Genomic DNA, 18,846 nt, shown 5'->3' on the forward strand with positions numbered 1-18,846 from the left:
AAAAAAAAGAAAAGACAAATGGTCCCAAGATAGCAGAGGAAACATCACAATTATATACTAAGGTTTTCATGGTAAGGAGAAACATTTATGTTATAGGGAAAAGGGGAAAAATTTAAAGCCCCTAAAAATATAAAATCTTGTAAGATGTACTAGCTCTCCACATCTGTTTGGCTCCTGGGCCAGAGTTTAGAGAACAGTTTGAGTCTGACAGACAAGCTGCCATCCTGATTTAGCTTCAATGGCAAGGAACCAGAATCCAGGCAAAGAGGCATTTGCATGGAATCAGACTGTATTTGGCTCCCAAGTTGGAAGAAAAAGAGTCCACAATGCAGGAGTCTGGGCAGCAAGGGGTACCTGATCATATTTAAAAACCTCACATTTATATTAAATATTCCACAGAAAACAAGGTAAAGAAAATATGATGATACGTTACTCTGGATGGTGAGCTAATGGGTAATCCTTGTCTTTTTACTTTTCTATACATTACAATTTTTCTCTAGTAAGAATTTCTTAGCCAAGTGCGGTGGCTCATGCCTGTAATCTCAGCACTTTGGGAGGCAGAGGCGGGCAGATCACGAGGTCAAGAGATTGAGACCATCCTGGCTAACATGGTGAAACCCCATCTCTACAAAACACACACACACACACAAAAATACAAAAAAAATTAGCCAGGCGTGCTGGCGGGCACCTGTAGTCCCAGCTACTCAGGAGGCTAAGGCAAGAGAATGGCATGAACCCGGGAGGTGGAGCTTGCAGTGAGTCGAGACCAGGTCACTGCACTCCAGCCTGGGTGACAAAGTAAGACTCCGTTTTTTTTGTTGTTGTTGTTGTTGTTGTTGTTTTTTTTTTTTTTTTTTTTTTTAAGGAAGAATTTCTTATTACATTTTTTGAGACAGAGTTTCACTCTTGCTGCCCAGGCTGGAGTGCAGTGGCATGATTTCAGCTCACCTCTGCCTCCCGGGTTCAAGTGATTGTCCTGCCTCAGCCTCCCAAGCAGCTGGAATCACAGGCATGCACCACCATGTCCGGCTAATTTTTTGTATTTTTAGTAGAGACGGGGTTTCACCATATTGGCCAGGCTGGTCTTGAACTCCTGACCTCATGATCCACCTGCCTCGGCCTCCCAAGTAGCTGGGATTACAGGTGTGAGCCATTGCGCCAGGCCTCTTATTATGTTTATGATCAGGAAAAGAAAAGAAGTAAAATATGAAACAATTCCTCTTTACAGATCAAGTGTAGGCTTAAAATAATTAGAAACAAGCTTTAAAAAAGTATAAATGCAGCCAAGTGTGGTGGCTTATGCCTGTAATCCCAGCACTTTGGGAGGTTGAGGCAGGCGGATCACGAGGTCACGAGTTCGAGACCAGTCTGGCCAACATAGTTAAATCCTGTCTCTACTAAAAATACAAAAAATTAGCCAGGCATGGTGGTGTGCACCTGTAATCCCAGCTACTTGGGAGGCTGAGGCAGGAGAATTGCTGCAGCAGAGACTGCAGTGAGCTGAGATCACGCCACTGCATTCCCACCCCAGGGAACAGTGCGAGACTCTGTATCAAAAAAAAAAAAAAAAGTAAAAATGGTCTGGGTGCGGTGGCTCACACCTGTAATCCCAGCACTTTGGGAGACCAAGGCAGGTGGATTACCTGAGGTCAGGAGTTCGAGACCAGCCTGGCCAACATGGTGAAATCCCATCTCTACTAAAAATACAAAAATTAGCTGTGCGTGGTGGTGGATGCCTGTAATTCCAGCTACTCAGGGGAGGCTGAGACAGGAAAATCGCTTGAACCTAGGAGGCAGAGGTAGCAGTGAGCCGAGATTGTGCCACTGCATTCTAATCTGGGCAACAGGGAGAGACTCAATCTCAAAAAAAAAAAGTATAAATGTCTCTTATTTTGTAATAACCCGCTATCTGGAGCACTGCTGTCTACTCGCCACTTGCCCGGCTTCCCACCTGCAGATGTTGTCAATAGCGATGTCTCGGAGCTGCTCGTACATGGAGGGCTGGCTCTTCCTACCCGATATGACGTTCAGGGTTGACTCGGAATGTTCATTGGTCACACTGATTTTTATATCATTGCCAGCAACTGAAAGTAAAAAATTCAAATATATAGCTGGTTAAGCCTATCATTTACCAGCACCTTCTTTGTAATTCAAAAACCAAGATGATATGCTGATTTATAAAAGCAAAATGATCACTCTAAAAACATCTGACCCAAATATTTCAGAAACAGAAGAGTCTAAGACCAACAGGAAATAGTATGTTTAAATCAAAAGGAAGAATACTCAGGTTACAAAGTGATAAATATAGAAAACCAGCAATTTCTCAATAAACTGTTCAAAAGTACTGATGACCAACCACCAAAGGCACCCCTGAGGGCAAGCGAGGCATGGCCCAGGGCTTAGAGTTATCTCACTAACGTGGACAAAGCCTGGAAGGGTCGGGGACGCTTGGGAGAGCAGGGACCTTAGAGCCTGAGAGAACCTTCCCCACTATGAGGTCCAGGAAAGTCTTGTTTTTTGTTTGTTTGTTTTTGAGATAGGGTCTTGCTCTGTCACCCAGGCTGGAGTGCAGCGGCGCTATCACAGCTCACTGCATCCTCAACCTCCTGAGCTCAAGGCATCCTACAGCTTCAGCCTCCCGAGTAGCTAGGACTACAGATGAGCACCATCATGCCTGGTTAAATCTTTAAACTGCTCTGAGTTTAAGTCTTCATCTGAAGGGAAAGATAAAAACAGCTGAGACAGGAGAATTGCTGAGGCAGAGGTTGCAGTGAGCTGAGATCGCACCATTGCATTCCCACCCCAGGCAACAGTGCAAGACTCTGTTAAAAAAAAAAAGAAAAAATGTATACACAGTCTGGGTGCAGTGGCTCACGCCTGTAATCCCAGCACTTTGGGAGGCTGAGGCAGGTGGATCACAAGGTTAGGAGATTGAGACCATCCTGGCTAACATGGTGAAACCCAGTCTCTACTAAAAATACACAAAAAATTAGCTGGGCGTGGTGGCAGGCGCCTGTAGTCCCAGCTACTTGGGAGGCTGAGGCAGAAGAATGGCGTGAACCTGGGAGGCAGAGCTTGCAGTGAGCCAAGATCGCGCCACTGCATTCCAGCCTGGGCGACTGAGCAAGATTCTGTCTCAGAAAAAAAAAAACAAAAAAAAACGGCCACTTTCATGAGACTGTGGGTAACAGGGTGATACTACATCAGAGCCACTAGCACACAGTAGGTGTTTAATTAATTAATATTAATTATTGTTTCATCATACGTGGAAACATCATAATCCATTCTTGCACGGGTAGCAGGGACTGGGCCCCTGGCCACGTGTTTGGGGCACACAGGATTTGCATTTCAGACTTCCACAGTGAGAGATGTCGAAAAGAAAACAGGACTTGAAGGGGCTTTTGGTGGTAACGTGAATACAGGATGAGAGAAGACCAGGGAGGAAAGGCCTGGAGCTTCGATGGGACGCAGAGGGAAAGACAGAAGGAAAGGTGTGGCGAAGGAATGTGCCCAGGTACAGTCATGAAACCTGTGTGGGGCTCATACAGCCCCTTTCTCAGGGCCTGAAGGGCACACGGTCTGTTATTACCTGTGTGGTACTGACTGTGGTACTTGTAGAGCTTCACCAGAACTGGAGACGGGATGACCAGGAAGTCTCGCAAGGACGGTGTCACAGAGTGTACCACCACCGGGAACCTCTCACACAGGCGGCCCAAACCCTGCAACACACCATCAACCTGTCACATGTCCTCTGGTGTGGGACCATCTGAGTAGGCCCTGAGCAGGGAGATGCTCAACCCTTCAGTACCCAAGTTTGACCCAAAACTTCCAAGGTCAGAGCTCCCACAGGCCACCTGCCCAGGACATAAAAAGACAGGGAAGGGATGGTGCTGGTTCTCCTCCACCTATAGGGGACACCAACTACTGTTTTTTTGTTTTGATTTTGAGACGGGGTCTTGCTCTGTCACCTAGGCTGGAGTGCAGTGGCACGATCACAGCTCATTGCAGCTTTGACTTACTGAGCTTAAGCAATGCTCCCACCTCAGCCTCCTGAGTAGTTGGGACTGTAGGCACACACCATCATCCCTAACATTCTAATTTTTTAAATTTTTTGTAGAGATGGGGTCTCACTACATTGCCCAGGCTGGTCTTGGGCTCAAGCGGCCCTCCTACCTCTGCCTCCCAAAGTATTGGGATTACAGGCGTGAGCCACCGTACCTGGCCACAGGATATAGATTGTTAAAGTGTGCTCATCTCTTTAGGAAGCAAACTAAAGAAGAAAGGGGCAAAATAGAATTTTTAAACAATGGCAGGTGTGGAGTTAGTGGGATTGTGACAAGGTAAGAGTCTCGGCAGAGCAGAGCTAGCACTGTGGGTGTCAGAGGATGTCCCCTTGCGTGGCCCCATGGCACATGTCAACAGTCCTTCCCCAACAGACCTTGGGAATGGCCCTACAGCCTCACAACAAATGAGAACTGAAGCCAGCTGCACCCAGATGCCACTTGCAGAAAGCCCTGGCATCCTGTAGGGGGCAGCCCACACTTAGTGATGAACTGTGCACAGCAGGCACTGGTTAACGCTTCTAAAGACAGAATCCGCATGGTCTCCACTGCTGGTGTGCCCAACATAGCCTGAACAGCAACAGCGTGACCAGAGGGAAGCCCTACAGATGGGATTTGAGCCTCTCTGGGTTCAGGGAGACTGACCTGCAGACAGCAGATCAGCAGGGGCAAGTGAGCAATGATGACTTTGCTGGACGTCTTGGACTGCAGCTTCTCAGATAGCTTGATGCAAAGGTTTTCTGCACCTTAATTCAAAACCAGAAGAGGAGATAAGTGATCAGCACAGGCCAGTCTTTCTAACACACTTATCCAACAAGTAAGCATAGAATTTAATAAAATCCCAGGAACATACTTTAGGCGGGGCTTATTCATACTGAGAGGTCACACAGTGTGTGACTCTCTCTCCTCCACTGGCCCCAAGCCCCCTCATCCCCGCAATGGTCCATTCCACAGGAAAACTTCCCATTTTACTCCTCCCCTAGAAAAACACTTCACCTGAAGGCACTGAGCTTCCATGTCACCACAGAAAAACCTAAAGAACCAGCGAGATGCAGCAGAGAGCACACACAGGCCCTGAGGCCACGGGCATCCCCATCCTCCCAGGTCCAGTGCCCTCCATGCAGGACAGGACACCAGATGTACAGAGCACAGCAGGGGCTGATGCTTCACTTTGCACGTGCCCAGGAGGTCTATTGCAACTGCCCCTGCTAGTAACAGAGCCAAGCATTCTAGAAGTCGTTTGGGGAAACCTGTGGGAAGAAAGCCTCTGGGGCACGCCTGGAGCTCACATGAGAGGCAAGGCAGTCTGTCTCACCCTGCTCGTCCTTCACGGCCCACACCATGAGGTCCACACAAGCAGCATTAGCCTGGCAGCGCAATTTGAGGGGGCTCAGCTCATTGTGGATCCGGTCTGCGTCATGTAGAATCTTCTGGAGCTCCCCCTGGCTCGTGTTGAACTGCTCCAGCACAAAATCATGGATCTCCTTCACAAAAGAGGTCGAGAGGTCTGCAGGAAAGGAGTGTGGCATCACAGCTAGGAACAAAACTACAGTAGAACACAGGCAATGCTGGCAGCAGCTACAGTCTTCCCCTTTTAACAAAAACCCCAGAAAAGTAGCATTTGCTACTGGCCACTGTGGGTCCAAGAATGCCCACTGGAAAGAAGTTGGATAGGAAGTGCACAGCTGTCCTCCACATGCACATAACCTGGCAATCAGAGGAAATGATAATTTCCCGGGGACGTTACAGCCATGCTTTGTTTTAAGCAGTCAATGTACTAAAACCTGAATACATGAAACATATAAATTGGGAAGTATCATCCCTGGAACTACTTCCACTGACAATATGAGATACTTCTGTGATTTTTTTTTCTTTTAAGAAAAAGGTTGTCAGGGCCGGGTGCGTTGGCTCACACCTGTCATCCCAGCACTTTGGGAGGCCGAGGTGGACAGATCACAAAGTCAGGAGATCGAGACCATCCTGGCTAACATGGTGAAACCCCATCTCTACTAAAAACACAAAAAATTAGCCAGGCATAGTGGTGGGTGCCTGGAGTCCCAGCTACTCGGGAGGCTGAGGCAGGAGAATGGCGTGAACCCGGGAGGCGGAGCTTGCAGTGAGCCGAGATGGCGCCACTGCACGCCAGCCTGGGCGACACAGCGAGACTCCATCTCAAAAAAAAAAAAAAAGAAAAGAAAAGGGTTGTCAGAGAAGGGGAAAAACTGGTTGCAGCCTTGAGAAGAGAATTATCTGGATCTTCAGAGCACTCACCCTGAGTTTGAGAGACTTTTCAAACTCTCATCCCCAGGGCGTGGAAAATTCAGGAGAGCCACGATGATGCCCACAAGTCGGCCCAGCCAAGGCAGCCAGCGACACACAGCATGAGTGGGGAGGGCAGGGGCAATCCCTGATGCCCCTTCTTAGGGAGTCTCAACCCTTGCTGTGGCCCCAGATGACTCAGCTTCGGAGGAATGTTCAGAATCAGATTAGGAAAGTGGTTACTAAATTTTGGTATATCTTCCTGATAAAATATTACGTGCTCATCAAAACTTATGCTTACAAAGAACACTCAACAGTGTGAGCGGAGAGCACAGGAAAAACATTTTGTAAAATGCATAAAAGATTGTTTCCTTACTTCTGGGAAAGAAAAAATCATGAACGAGGGACTAGAAGAAAATGCTAAATTGTTGTGTGTGCATGTTAACTATTAAGCTATTGTTTCCGGTTGGGTGCAGTGGCTAACACCTGTAATCCCAGCACTTTGGGAGACCAAGGAGGGCGGGGTGGATCATTGAGCCAGGGAGTTCAAGACGCAGCCTGGAGGCCAACCTGGGTGAAACCCATCCTCTACTAAAAATAGCAAAAAATTAGGCCCGACCATGGTGGCACAGCACCTGTAATCTCAGCTACTTGGGAGGGCCTAAGGCCACGAGAGAATAGCTTGAGCCCGGGAGGCAGAAGTTGCAGTGACCCCAGATCATGCTAACGCACTCCAGCCTGGGTGACAGAGCAAGACACTGTCTATAAAAAAAAAAAAAAAAAAAAAAAGCTAGTATCTCTATGTTAAGAGATTACATGTATTACAAGTGCTTCATTTTCTTTTTTTAAATTTTTTTGAGATGGAGTCTCACTCTGTCACACAGGCTAGAGTGCAGTGGCACGATCTGGGCTCACTGCAACCTCCACCTCCCGAGTTCAAGCAATCCTCCTGCCTCAGCCTCCTGTGTAGCTGGGATTACAGGTGCATGCCACTGCGCCTGGCTAACTTTTTTTGTTATTTTTAGTAGAGACAGGGTTTCACCCTGTTTGGCAAGGCTGGTTTCGAACTCCTGACTTCAAGTGATCCGCCCATCTTAGCCTCCCAAAGTGTTGGGATTACAGTCGTAAACCACCACGCCCGGCCTCTTTTTTTATTTTCTAAAATATCTAAATGGTATGTAAAACTGTATCTGTGCTTAGTGTGCTTAGGACAATATAACATGCACATTTTAGAAAAACACCTTAGGAAATAAACTCAGCAAAGGAGCCGTCACTGATGGTACCAGGGTTGCAGGATCATGGATAGATTTTTTAAATTTGCTTTTTTCCCAAAATTCCAGTAACATAACCACATTGCTCATATGTGTTTTTAAGTGGCCCCAGCAGAAAGTGAGTACCAGTCTGCAACCACTAGCATGTGACAGTGGCCTGCGAGTCAGTCTTGCTGTACTCACACACACGGGCAAACTGTCCTTACCCTTCATGTAGTACAGAGTGTCGCGCAGCATCTTGAACATGGTCAGGTAGAGGGGGTCACTGAAGGAAGTGTAGTAGAGATCAGCACTGGGGTTGGCCTGCAGGGAAGGCAGACACACATGACTACAGAACAGAAACTCCCTTCTGCCCACCCTTTGCCTTCACAGCAAGGCCCTGTGGAATGGTGATTCGTGACTTAGCATTCTAAATGAAGTAACTGTTTATCACGACTCATCACTTGGACACTTTACTGTCTTCATCCTCTTAAGCATCGGATCAAGGAAAACAGGAGGCTCATGCAGTCCAGAGATGCCTGCGGGGGAGCAGCCATCTGCACCCTAGTAGGAACCTCCTTGCTGTGGCTGAAGCTCGCCACCTTTGGCCATCATTGGCCCAAACAGGAACATGGGAAGTGGTGAAGGAGGAAGACTAACAAAGGCCACCAGAGTAAGGGATCCACACTGTCCATCATCCCAAGGATAGACATTACAGCCAGGACACCTTCAGATACAATTCATGTTTTGTAATTAAAACGCATTTTAAATTATTATTTAGGAATCTATTTGAAATGCAGCACTATTCTTCTTCTGAAAAAAAAAAAAAAAAAAATCGCATAAGGTCTAATGAGTTAAGAAAGGTAATAGTCCAGTCTGGGGGCAGTGGCTCATGCCTGTAATCCCAGCACTTGGGGAGGCCAAGGCGGGTTGATCATCTGAGGTCAGGAGTTTGAGATCAGCCTGACCAACATGGAGAAACCCTGTCTCTACTAAAAATACAAAACTAGTCAGGCGTGGTGGCGCATGCCTATAATCCCAGCTACTTGGGAGGCTGAGGCAGGAGAATCGCTTGAACCTGAGAGGCAGAGGTTGCGGTGAGTCGAGATGGTGCCATTGCACTCCAGCCTGGGCAACAAGAGCAAAACTCCGTCTCAAAAAAAAAAAAAAAAAAAAGGCTGGGTGCAGTGGCTCTCACCTGTAATCCCAGCACTTTGGGAGGCCAAGGCGGGTGGACCACGAGATCAGGAGTTCGAGACCAGCCTGTCCAACACGGTGACACCCCGACCAGCCTGTCCAACATGGTGACACCCCATCTCTACTAAAAATACAAAAAATTAGCCAGGCATGGTGGCTACCCAGCTGGTAATCCCAGCTATCAAGGAGGCTGAGGCAGAAGAATTGCTTGAACTTGGGAGGCAGAGGTTGCAGTGAGCCAAGATCACGTCACCACACTCCACCCTGGGTGACAGAGCGAGACTCTGTCTCAAAAAAAAAAAAAAAAGACAACAGTCCTTAACTTCTATACATTCCCAGTTGAGTAGGATGGAAAATTATGGTTTATTATAACTCTTGTTTTTTTCTTTTTTTTTTTTTTTCAGAGATAGGGTCTCACTCTGTACCCCAGGCTGGAGTGCAATGGTATGATCACAGCTCACTGCAGCCTTGAACTCCTGGGCTCAAGTGATCCTCCTGCCTCAGCCTCCTGAGAAGCATGTACCACCATGCCCAGCTAATATTATAATTCTTGACAAGTGTAAAAGTGCTCTGCAAATATAGCAAATCTTTAAGGGGCCAGAAGCTGGCCAGTGGGACGGGACATGCAGTGTAAGGTTGACAGAGGGTGAGTGAGCAAGTGGAGAAAAGAAGAATCATGTGGAGAGTGTGAGAGTCATGCCAGTTCCCAGGAGGGCACTGATAGGAAGAGCTGTGGTTGACAGCACTGCAATGATGGCTTTACAGACAACGTCTGGTGGTCTTCACAGGGCATAAATGGAAAAACGAGACTGCAAGAGGTTAAAGCAGTTCAGGGCTTTGACTCTGGGAGTCCAGACAACACGAGTGTTAAGCTTTGGAGCCTTGGAGACCAATCATCCAAAGCCCACAGCCGGGCTCCATCACTCACGAGCTACGTAAATAAAGTTCCTTAGCTAAAACTCCGTTTCCCCATGTGTAAACTGGGGATTGTTGTGAGATTCAAGGAGTGAATGAGTAAAGTTCTGGTACATAATAAGCATGTAATAATTGGTAGTGATTATTACACTGGTTATGGATAATGATTAGTATATTGCAGACTCTAGGTCAAGATTACAAGAAACTGTTTTTTAAGCTATGAAACCATTTCTTCAAATGGATGTTTATGCTAAAGTACAAATTACAAAACAAAAAATACCAGAAACTGCCCTGGTTCAATGAGGAGGAGGGTCCCAGAGGAGAAGTACAGGCCCAATAAGTCTCCAGTTGTCTAACTGCCCAGCCCAGCTCTCGCCCTGGTCCTCCTAATCTTTCCTCAATCACAAATGATCACACACTGATGATGGAAAACAAAAGGCCTCTAAGACCACAAGTTCAGTCTACAGTGAGCGAGTGAGAGAGCTAAAGCTCAGGCCAATGGGCAGAACGACAACCTGCAAAAGAGTTGAAAAGAAGGTAGGAACTGCCCAGATGCAACTTGGGGAGTTAACAAGAACTCTGTTACTTAATCAAGAACCAACCCAGACCAAACCACAGCCAGCACATCCATCTCACATCTGCGACAGCTTGCTAGCAGGGGTGCGAAGCAGGAAGAGACATGTCTACAGCACATGAAGGGCCCTGGTAGTTCCTTCCCTGCTTCATACCTGACCCCCAGGTACAGTGGTATCAGGCACTGTGCGTCTTATAATCAGGTAAGAGAAGGAACACCAGGCTTAAACAAGGAATCTGGGTCCGGGACATACCAATGGTAATAATTAGCCTGGCAAATGACAACCTGTCTGCATCCTAACCCTCAAGAGGGGCCTGACCCAAATGTTCCCTGAGATTCTGAGACCTCTCAGCACCAATGTAATGATTTCATAAATAATGCTGTAGGCCTTGATTCCAAATACATTAAAGACAAAAGTTCCAGCCAGGCATGGTGGCTCACACCTGTAATCCCAGCACCTTGGGAGGCAGAGGTGGGCGGATCACGAGGTCAGGAGACCAAGACCATTCTGGATAACATGGTAAAACCAACCTCTACTAAAAAAACAAAAAAATTTAGCTGGGCGTGGCAGCGGGCACCTGTAGTCCCAGCTACTTGGGAGGCTGAGGCAGGAGAATGGTGTGAACCTGGGAGGCAGAGCTTGCAGTGAGCCAAGATCGCGCCACTGTACTCCAGCCTGGGCAACAGAGTGAGACTGTCCGTCTCAAAAAAAAAAAAAGTTACACACTCTTTACACTTAAAAACCAGGGCTTGCATATGCCTAGAAAATGCAGCTGAGCCCAGAGGAGCAGCTTTGTAAGCACCAAAGGAGCGACGAAGATAAAAGAGTAGGAGGGACCCAGGCCAGACTCCCAGCTCCCACAATAACTACGTGATGTGGGCATGTTAGTGAGTTCTCCCTGAAATTCTATCTTCTGTCTGTGAAATGGAGATGTTGGCTGCCAGTCAGAGGCACCAAGAGGTGATGATTTTAAAAGAGCATGCAACAGTACCCAGCACAGACCAAGCCCTCAGTGGCAGGTGGATTGTTACCACATAAACAAGGGAAGTGAAAACACTGCAAAACTCCTTCCACTCTAGCCCCTGTTCACACTCTTCCTGCTTTCTCTATGCACATGTTTAAGTCAGGCTGATCTCATGGTAATGCCCTCAGAAGCAACATACCTCCATCACACTGGCTACAATGGCATCCAAGGATTTGAGAACAGGCTCCTCAACGATCTTCTTCACCTACCAAGGAAACAGAACCTTATGAAGCAACTGACATACACAGAGACAGGAATGCTAGCTCCTTCTACCAAAAACCCGTGACAAACTCACATGGTGAAAAATGTGATGCAGATAAAGGCCAATAAATACAAATTATGGCTATGTATTAAACTATATGCACAAAATGCCTTTAATTCTGAAGTCACTTGGGACTGCTTTCCTACCTTAGATAGCAATGACATAAAAACAAAGGAAAAAAGCCAAACTTCCTCAAATTTGTTGACATGAGATTTCCGTTTCCAGGATGTACAGACCTCAGGCCTTGCCGCCATTTCACCCACTCATGGTTAACAAGCACAGTTGAGTGACATCCTCCTGCAATCCCCTCCCAGACATCAAGGACACCCTCACAGCCAGTCCTTGGAGCTGATGGCACCTCCCTCCTCCCCAGGCCAGATATACTGGCTCTTCTACAACTGCTTAGGTACTCAAACTAGAGCTCACATTTTAAATTTTCAATAGAAGCAATTATTTTCACCTGTTCTCTGTACAGCATTTAGTGTAGGAATGAACTGTTCTGTCAACCGCAGAAACACCAAAAAAAAAAAAAAACAAAACTGCCCATATCCACAATTGTAGTAGTTGATGAAGGTCATTTCCAAACTGTACAGATAATGATAAACATGCTAGGAAAAGAAATGAAAAACCACCTAAAAGAAAACCTAGGCCGGGCGTGGTGGCTCACGCCTGTAATCCCAGCACTTTGGGAGGCCAAGGTGGGCGATTATTGAGGTCAGGAAATCGAGACCATCCTGGCTAACACAGTGAAACCCCGTCTCTACTAAAAACACAAAAAATTAGCCGGGCGAGGTGGCGGGCGCCTGGAGTCCCAGATACTCGGGAGGCTGAGGCAGGAGAAGGGCATGAACCCGAGAGGCGGAGCTTGCAGCGAGCCGAGATCGTGCCACTGCACTCCAGCCTAGGCGACAGGGTGAGGCTCCATCTCAAAAAAAAAGAAAACCTAAACTTGAAAAAAGTTAAAATATACTGCAAAAAATAATACCCCAAGAAAGGATGTGAAACAGTCCGTCTTCAGTTAGAATTTCTGACATGGTACTGGGAACGGCTCCATCTGTGAAGGTCATGGCTCTACCAGGCCACCATTCTGTCTGGGGCACTGACACTGAGAAGCAGTTTGGGGATAGTTTTTCTTCTTGACAGCAACTTCAAAAACATCCTAGCCTATTTAGTAATTCATTATGGCTCCATCCTCATTAATTATTACCTATGTTGTAATGTCTTCTTACATCTTCAGCCTAAAGCCATTCTCTGAGAGATTTCTATTCACACTCCACATAGCAGGGAGGTGGACACTCTTCAGTACTTGCTCCATGCTATCCAAATTGTTCTCATTGTTCTCATGTTGGCTAGGCTAGTCCTCTAACTCCTGACCAGCAAGTCCAATCTTGAGAGTCTGGCCTTGATGACATCATCACCCAATACCCATTCAAATCTGTCTTGAACCATCCTAGCTTGATTGTAACAACTTCAGGGCCCCTGGATCTTTATTTTTCAATTTTTGGGGGATGGAGTCTCACTCTGTTGCCCAGGCTGGAGTGCAGTGGTGCAATCTCGGCTCACTGCAACCTACACCTCCAAAGTTTAAGCGATCCTCCTAACTCTGCCTCCTGAGTAGCTGGAATTACAGGGATCTGTCACCATGTGCAGATAAAGTTTTGTGTTTTCTACTAGCCGGGCGAAGTGGCGGGCGCCTGTAGTCCCAGCTACTCGGGAGGCTGAGGCAGGAGAATGGCGTAAACTCGGGAGGCGGAGCTTGCAGTGAGCTGAGATCTGGCCACTGCACTCCAGTCCGGGCGACAGAGCGAGACTCCGCCTCAAAAAAAAAAAAAAAAATAAAATAAAATAAAATAAAAAAGTTTTGTGTTTTCTAGTAGAGATGGGATTTCACCATGTCGGCTAGGCTAGTCTAACTTCTGACCTCAAGTGATCCACCCGCTTTGGCCTCCCAAAGTTGAGATTACAGGCATGAGCCATGGCATCCAACCGGGGTCCCTGAATCTGACCAAAGCTCTGGCCGTTTAAGGATTCGAACAATGGCACTGGTGTTTTCTCTGGTATCACCCTAAAGGTCATCCAAAGGCACACAAATATGAAAAAGTCAGGTTTTGTATTAACCCAAAGAGCCACCCCTTAGAGGAAGTCAAGCCCAGGAAAAGCACTGGGCTTGGAGTCAGAATCCCTGGACTGGATGCAGCCCAGCTGCCGGCCTACATATCCATGATGTGTTTGACACCGATTTCCTGACCTCCAAATGGGGATGCATGGGTGCCTCCCCAACATGGTTGCTCAAGGATTAAATGAGAAACTAGGGCACAATGATTCATGAATGTTACTCTACTTCCTTCATTAATCTGCAAGTTTATGACTATTAAATGGTACTCTGAAACACTGGTACTCTGAGTTTTTCTTTTAAAAATACAAGCTTTCACCACTAGCAATTTTACTGACATATCCATAGTCTGTTCATCCATCAGTTCTTTGCTTACCAAATTTAAGAGTTCCCGAAGCATTTCCAATGGAATGTTAAACTCCTTATATGTGACGCCGTTGAAAAGGGGAGAGACAGAGAAACTGGAGCTGATGGTTGAAAAGTAGTACTCAGGCTCTAGGGCAGTCCCATCGGGCAAGCAGGAGGCTGGTGGGAGATAAAGCTGGAAACTCAGCCATGGTCACAGGCAACTAGGGTACTTCCTCAAGCTGACTCCTCCAATAACCAACAAAGGTGCAGATTTTGCTTTTATTTATATCCCAATTCTCTGCGTGTTTTTAAATTAACAACTAAAGGGTAGATTGCAAATCCTTGGGGACTGATGCCCCTCACCTGTGTCTTTCAGGCAAAGACTCAGATATTATGGTCCTAATATTTCCATCTTAGACAATATAACTTAATATGTGAGAAGTGAAAAAATAATTATACCTTTTTTATTTTTATTTTTATTTTTTTTGAGACGGAGTCTCGCTCTGTTGCCCAGGCTGGAGTGCAGTAGTGCGATCTCAGCTCACTGCAACCTCTGCCTCCCAGGTTCAAGCAATTCTCCTGCCTCAGCCTTCCAAGTAGCTGGAATAACAGATGCCCGTCACCACACCCAGGTCATTTTTGTATTTTTAGTACAGACAGTGTTTCACCATGTTGACCAGGCTGGTCTCAAACTCCTGACCTCAAGTGATCCACCTGTCTCAGCCTCCCAAAGTGCTGGGATTACAAGCGTGAGCCACCATGCCCAGCCGAATTATACCTTTTTAAAAGTGAAGAGATATGAAAGCTTGAGGTCTACAGGGCCTGAGATATTTTCTCACCAAAATTAGAATAAAAAATGCACACTACTAGAACTTTCAAAATCAGAGCAACTAAGTGAAATACACCTGTCACTAAAAGACAAATACTGTACGATCCCACTTATTTGAGGAACTCAAATCATACATAGAACGGTAGCTGTCGGCCAGGCGCGGTGGCTCAAGCCTGTAATCCCAGCACTTTGGGAGGCCAAGACGGGCGGATCACGAGGTCAGGAGATCGAGACCATCCTGGTGAACATGGTGAAACCCCGTCTCTACTAAAAAAACACAAAAACTAGCCGGGCAAGGTGGCGGGTGCCTGTAGTCCCAGCTACTCAGAAGGCTGAGGCAGGAGAATGGCGTAAACCCGGGAGGCAGAGCTTGCAGTGAGCTGAGATCCGGCCACTGCACTCCAGCCTGGGCGACAGAGCGAGACTCCGACTCAAAAAAACAAAACAAAACAAAACAAAAAACAGTAGCTGTCAGGAACTGGGGGGAGGGGAAATGGGGAATTATTATTTAATGTATAGTTTCAGTTTCACAAGATGAAAAGAGTTTTTGAGATGAACTGTGGTGACAGCTGCACAATATTATAAATGTATTCAATACCACTGAACTATACATTTAAAAATAATTAAGGCCAAGCATGGCGGCTCATGCCTGTAATCCCAGAACTTTCAAAGGTTGAGGTGGGAGGATTGCATGACTCCAGGAATTCAAGACCAGCCTGGGCAATATAGAGAAATCCTGTCTCTACAGAAAAAACGAAAATTAGCCGGATACGGCAGTGTGTGCCTATAGTCCCAGCTACTCAGGAAGTTGGGGCAGGAGGGGTGCTTGAGCCTGGGAGGTTGAGGCTACAGTTGAGCTATGAATTTGTCACCGCACTCCAGTCTGGGTAACAGAGTAAAATCCTCTCTTAAAAAAAAAAAAAATGAGTTAGCAAATTTTATGTTATGTGTATTTTACCACAATAAAAAAAACTGAAGGAAAAAAATCAACAAAAATAGTCATTCAGTCATTTGACGTTTAATAAATACGAACCCAGGCCCAATGCAGTGGCTCACACATGTAATCCCAGCACTTTGGGAGGCTGAGGTGGGAAGATCGCCCCAGCTCAGGAGTTTAAGAACAGCCTGGGCAACATGACGAGACCCTGTCTCTATATAAATAAAATTTTTTAAAATTAAAATAAAAATATAATAAATAGGAACCCAAAAGCATATAATTGTTTGAAAATCAATTATTTAAAAACTATAATAGAAAACTATGAGGCTGGGCACGGTGGCTCATGCCTATAATCCCAGCACTTTGGGAGGCCGAGGTGGGCAGATCACAAGGTCAAGAGATCAAGATCATCCTGGCCAACATAGTGAAATGCCGTCCCTACTAAAAATACAAAAATTAGCTGGGTGTGGTGGCACATGCTTGTAATCCCAGCTACTCGGGAGGCTGAGGAAGGAGAATCGCTTAAATCTGGGAGGCAGAGGTTGCAGTGAGCCGAGATTGCGCCACTGCACTCCAGTTTGGTGACAGAGGGAGACTCCATCTCAAAAAAAACTATAATTGAAAAACAGGCCGGGCGCGGTGGCTCAAGCCTGTAATCCCAGCACTTTGGGAGGCCGAGACGGGCGGATCACAAGGTCAGGAGGTCGAGACCATCCTGGCTAACACAGTGAAACCCCGTCTCCACTTAAAAAAAAATACAAAAAATTAGCCGGGCGAGATGGCGGCGCCTGTAGTCCCAGCTACTCGGGAGGCTGAGGCAGGGGAATGGCGTGGACCCGGGAGGAGGAGCTTGCAGTGAGCTGAGATCCGGCCACTGCACTCCAGCCTGGGCGACAGAGCGAAACTCCGTCTCAAAAAAAAAAAAAAAAACAGATGAATTTGTAACATTTTCATAAGACAGACAATATCAATTCATAAAGAAGTAAATACTAAACGTTATGACTTTTTCAAGCACTAGAGAACAGACTCAAAGAGTTGAGTTTAGCCCCAGTTGTGTCAAAGCTGGTGTCTAATAGCTGGCAGCGCACTGCCAATCTGTCTAAAGATGGACGCAATCAGCAACTTACAGCAGAAAGGATGGGCAACAATACCACTGGGAGCTGAGACACCAAGAGGCCAACATAAGAAATGGCCACGGAAAGAGGGAACAATTGAGGAAAGAAGGGAGGGAGAAAACAGCCGGATTAAAAAGGGTAGATAAGGAAGAAGGGAAGGTTGTGATTATCGGGCACTTCTCAGAAAGACACCATGAAATAAGGGCTAAGTCCTGTGTGGCTGAACCCCACAGAGGGCACAGATGATGGCAAAAGACAGGGGCTGCAGGAACTAGGGACCTAACATTTGGGATTTATGGAGGGGGTGTCACTGAAACTAGTTTTGTTTTCGTTTTTTTTCCTGTGAGACAAGAGTCTCACTCTGTTGCCCAGGCTGGAGTGCAGTGTCATGATGTCGGCTCACTGCAACCTGCGTCTTCCAGGTTCAAGCGATTCTCAAGGCTATCTCCCAAGCAGCTGGGATTATAGGTGTGTGCCACCGCGCCCGGCTAGTTTTTCTATTTTTAGTAGAGATGGGGTTTCACCATGTTGGTCAGGCTGGTCTCGAACTCCTAGCCTCAAGTGATCCGCCTGTCCCAAAGTGCTGGGATTACAGGCATTAGCCACTGTGCCCAGCCTGAAAGTTTTTAAGCAGGAAAATAAGTGATCAAATTTGTGCTATTAAAAATAATTCTTATCACTGGGCGCAGTGGCTCAAGCCTGTAATCCCAGCACTTTGGGGACTGAGGCGGGCGGATCATGAGGTCAGGAGATGGAGACCATCCTGGCTAACATGGTGAAACCCCATCTCTACTAAAAATACAAAAAAATTAGCCGGGCGTAGGTGGTGCATGCCTGTAACAGTCCCAGCTACTTGGGAGGCTGAGGCAGGGGAATGACATAAAACCTGGGAGACAGAGCTTGCAGTGAGCCAAGACCATGCCACTGCACTCCAGCCTGGGAGACAGAGTGCCATTCCGTCTCAAATCAAAAAAAAAAAAAATTTATTTATTTTTTATTTATTTTTTTAAGGGTCTCACTATGTTACCCAGGCTGGTCTCAAACTCCTGGGCTCAAGCAATCCTCCCCCCGGGCCTCCCAAAGTGCTGGAACTACAGGCGTGAGCCACCTCTCCTGGCCTAAAAATAATTCTTAAAAACTAAATTCTTACAGCAGTTTGGAAGAGGGCCTGGGAAGGGAGACAGAAGGAAAAGTCTGTAAGAAAAGTCTGAGTATGTGGTGTTACATACCTTAAGTCCCAGCTACTTGAAAGGCCAAGGCCACAGGATCGCTATGACTGTACCCCTGCACTCCAGCCTAGGTGTCAGAGCAAGACCCCAACTCAAAAAAAAAAAAAGTCCAAGCAAAACAGGAAGTCTGAGAGGAAACTCGGAAAGCACAGGGTCTGCTGCTGTCTGTCGTACAGTAAGACGCTTCAGAGAGCAGGGCTCGCTTGCCTGGTCATCACCACAGGCAAAGTGGGCGGCAGCCAGGTCTGATGGAGAGATGCGTGGGGATCTCACAGTCAGCCACACTACTGTGCTCCTATCTGCCACTTACTGGATGTGCTCAAACTGGGGCAGCTGTCAAGGAGAGGAGCCCTCACCACAGAGGGTGGACAATGAGCTGTTTACCAGGAAAAGGGAAGCCTCCAAGAGTACATCATGGCCATCCTAAAATGCCCCAAAGGCAGACAGGTGGCAGTGAGATTTTCAGAGCCTGGAGGAATACATTCTACACTTAAACAAGGAGTTGTCTCTAAGAGGTACAACTCTGAGTGGCTGAAATTAGCCCATATATTCTAACACATATATTGAATGTAACCTGTTACATTCTCACAGATCTAAGAGATGGAAAGCTTCCTACATTTATCTAAGCCCAGATATTCTCTTTTTCCTTCAAAATTCCCCTCACATCTCTCAGAATTGTCTTGAGACATGCTCTTTTTTTTTTTTTTTTTTTTTTTTTTTTTTTTTTTTTTT

At 46.6% G+C, this 18,846-nt stretch overlaps 1 protein-coding gene across 2 annotated transcripts in view; it reads right to left on the bottom strand.

Moving 5' to 3' along the window:
- Positions 1–18,846, bottom strand: part of PI4KA (phosphatidylinositol 4-kinase alpha) — a 158,908-nt gene that overhangs the window by 100,113 nt on the left and 39,949 nt on the right. For both annotated transcript variants that reach the window (XM_017882573.1, XM_017882572.1), the window contains 7 exons: positions 14,033–14,181; positions 11,421–11,486; positions 7,798–7,894; positions 5,377–5,568; positions 4,707–4,807; positions 3,590–3,719; positions 1,952–2,084 (listed from right to left, as the gene is read on the bottom strand). In XM_017882573.1, the coding sequence (XP_017738062.1) occupies positions 1,952–2,084; positions 3,590–3,719; positions 4,707–4,807; positions 5,377–5,568; positions 7,798–7,894; positions 11,421–11,486; positions 14,033–14,181 (868 nt within the window). The remainder of the gene's footprint in view (positions 1–1,951; positions 2,085–3,589; positions 3,720–4,706; positions 4,808–5,376; positions 5,569–7,797; positions 7,895–11,420; positions 11,487–14,032; positions 14,182–18,846) is intronic.

The sequence above is a fragment of the Rhinopithecus bieti genome, unplaced genomic scaffold, assembly GCF_001698545.2.
Source record: "Rhinopithecus bieti isolate Rb0 unplaced genomic scaffold, ASM169854v2 scaffold_13317, whole genome shotgun sequence".
NCBI lineage: Eukaryota > Metazoa > Chordata > Mammalia > Primates > Cercopithecidae > Rhinopithecus > Rhinopithecus bieti.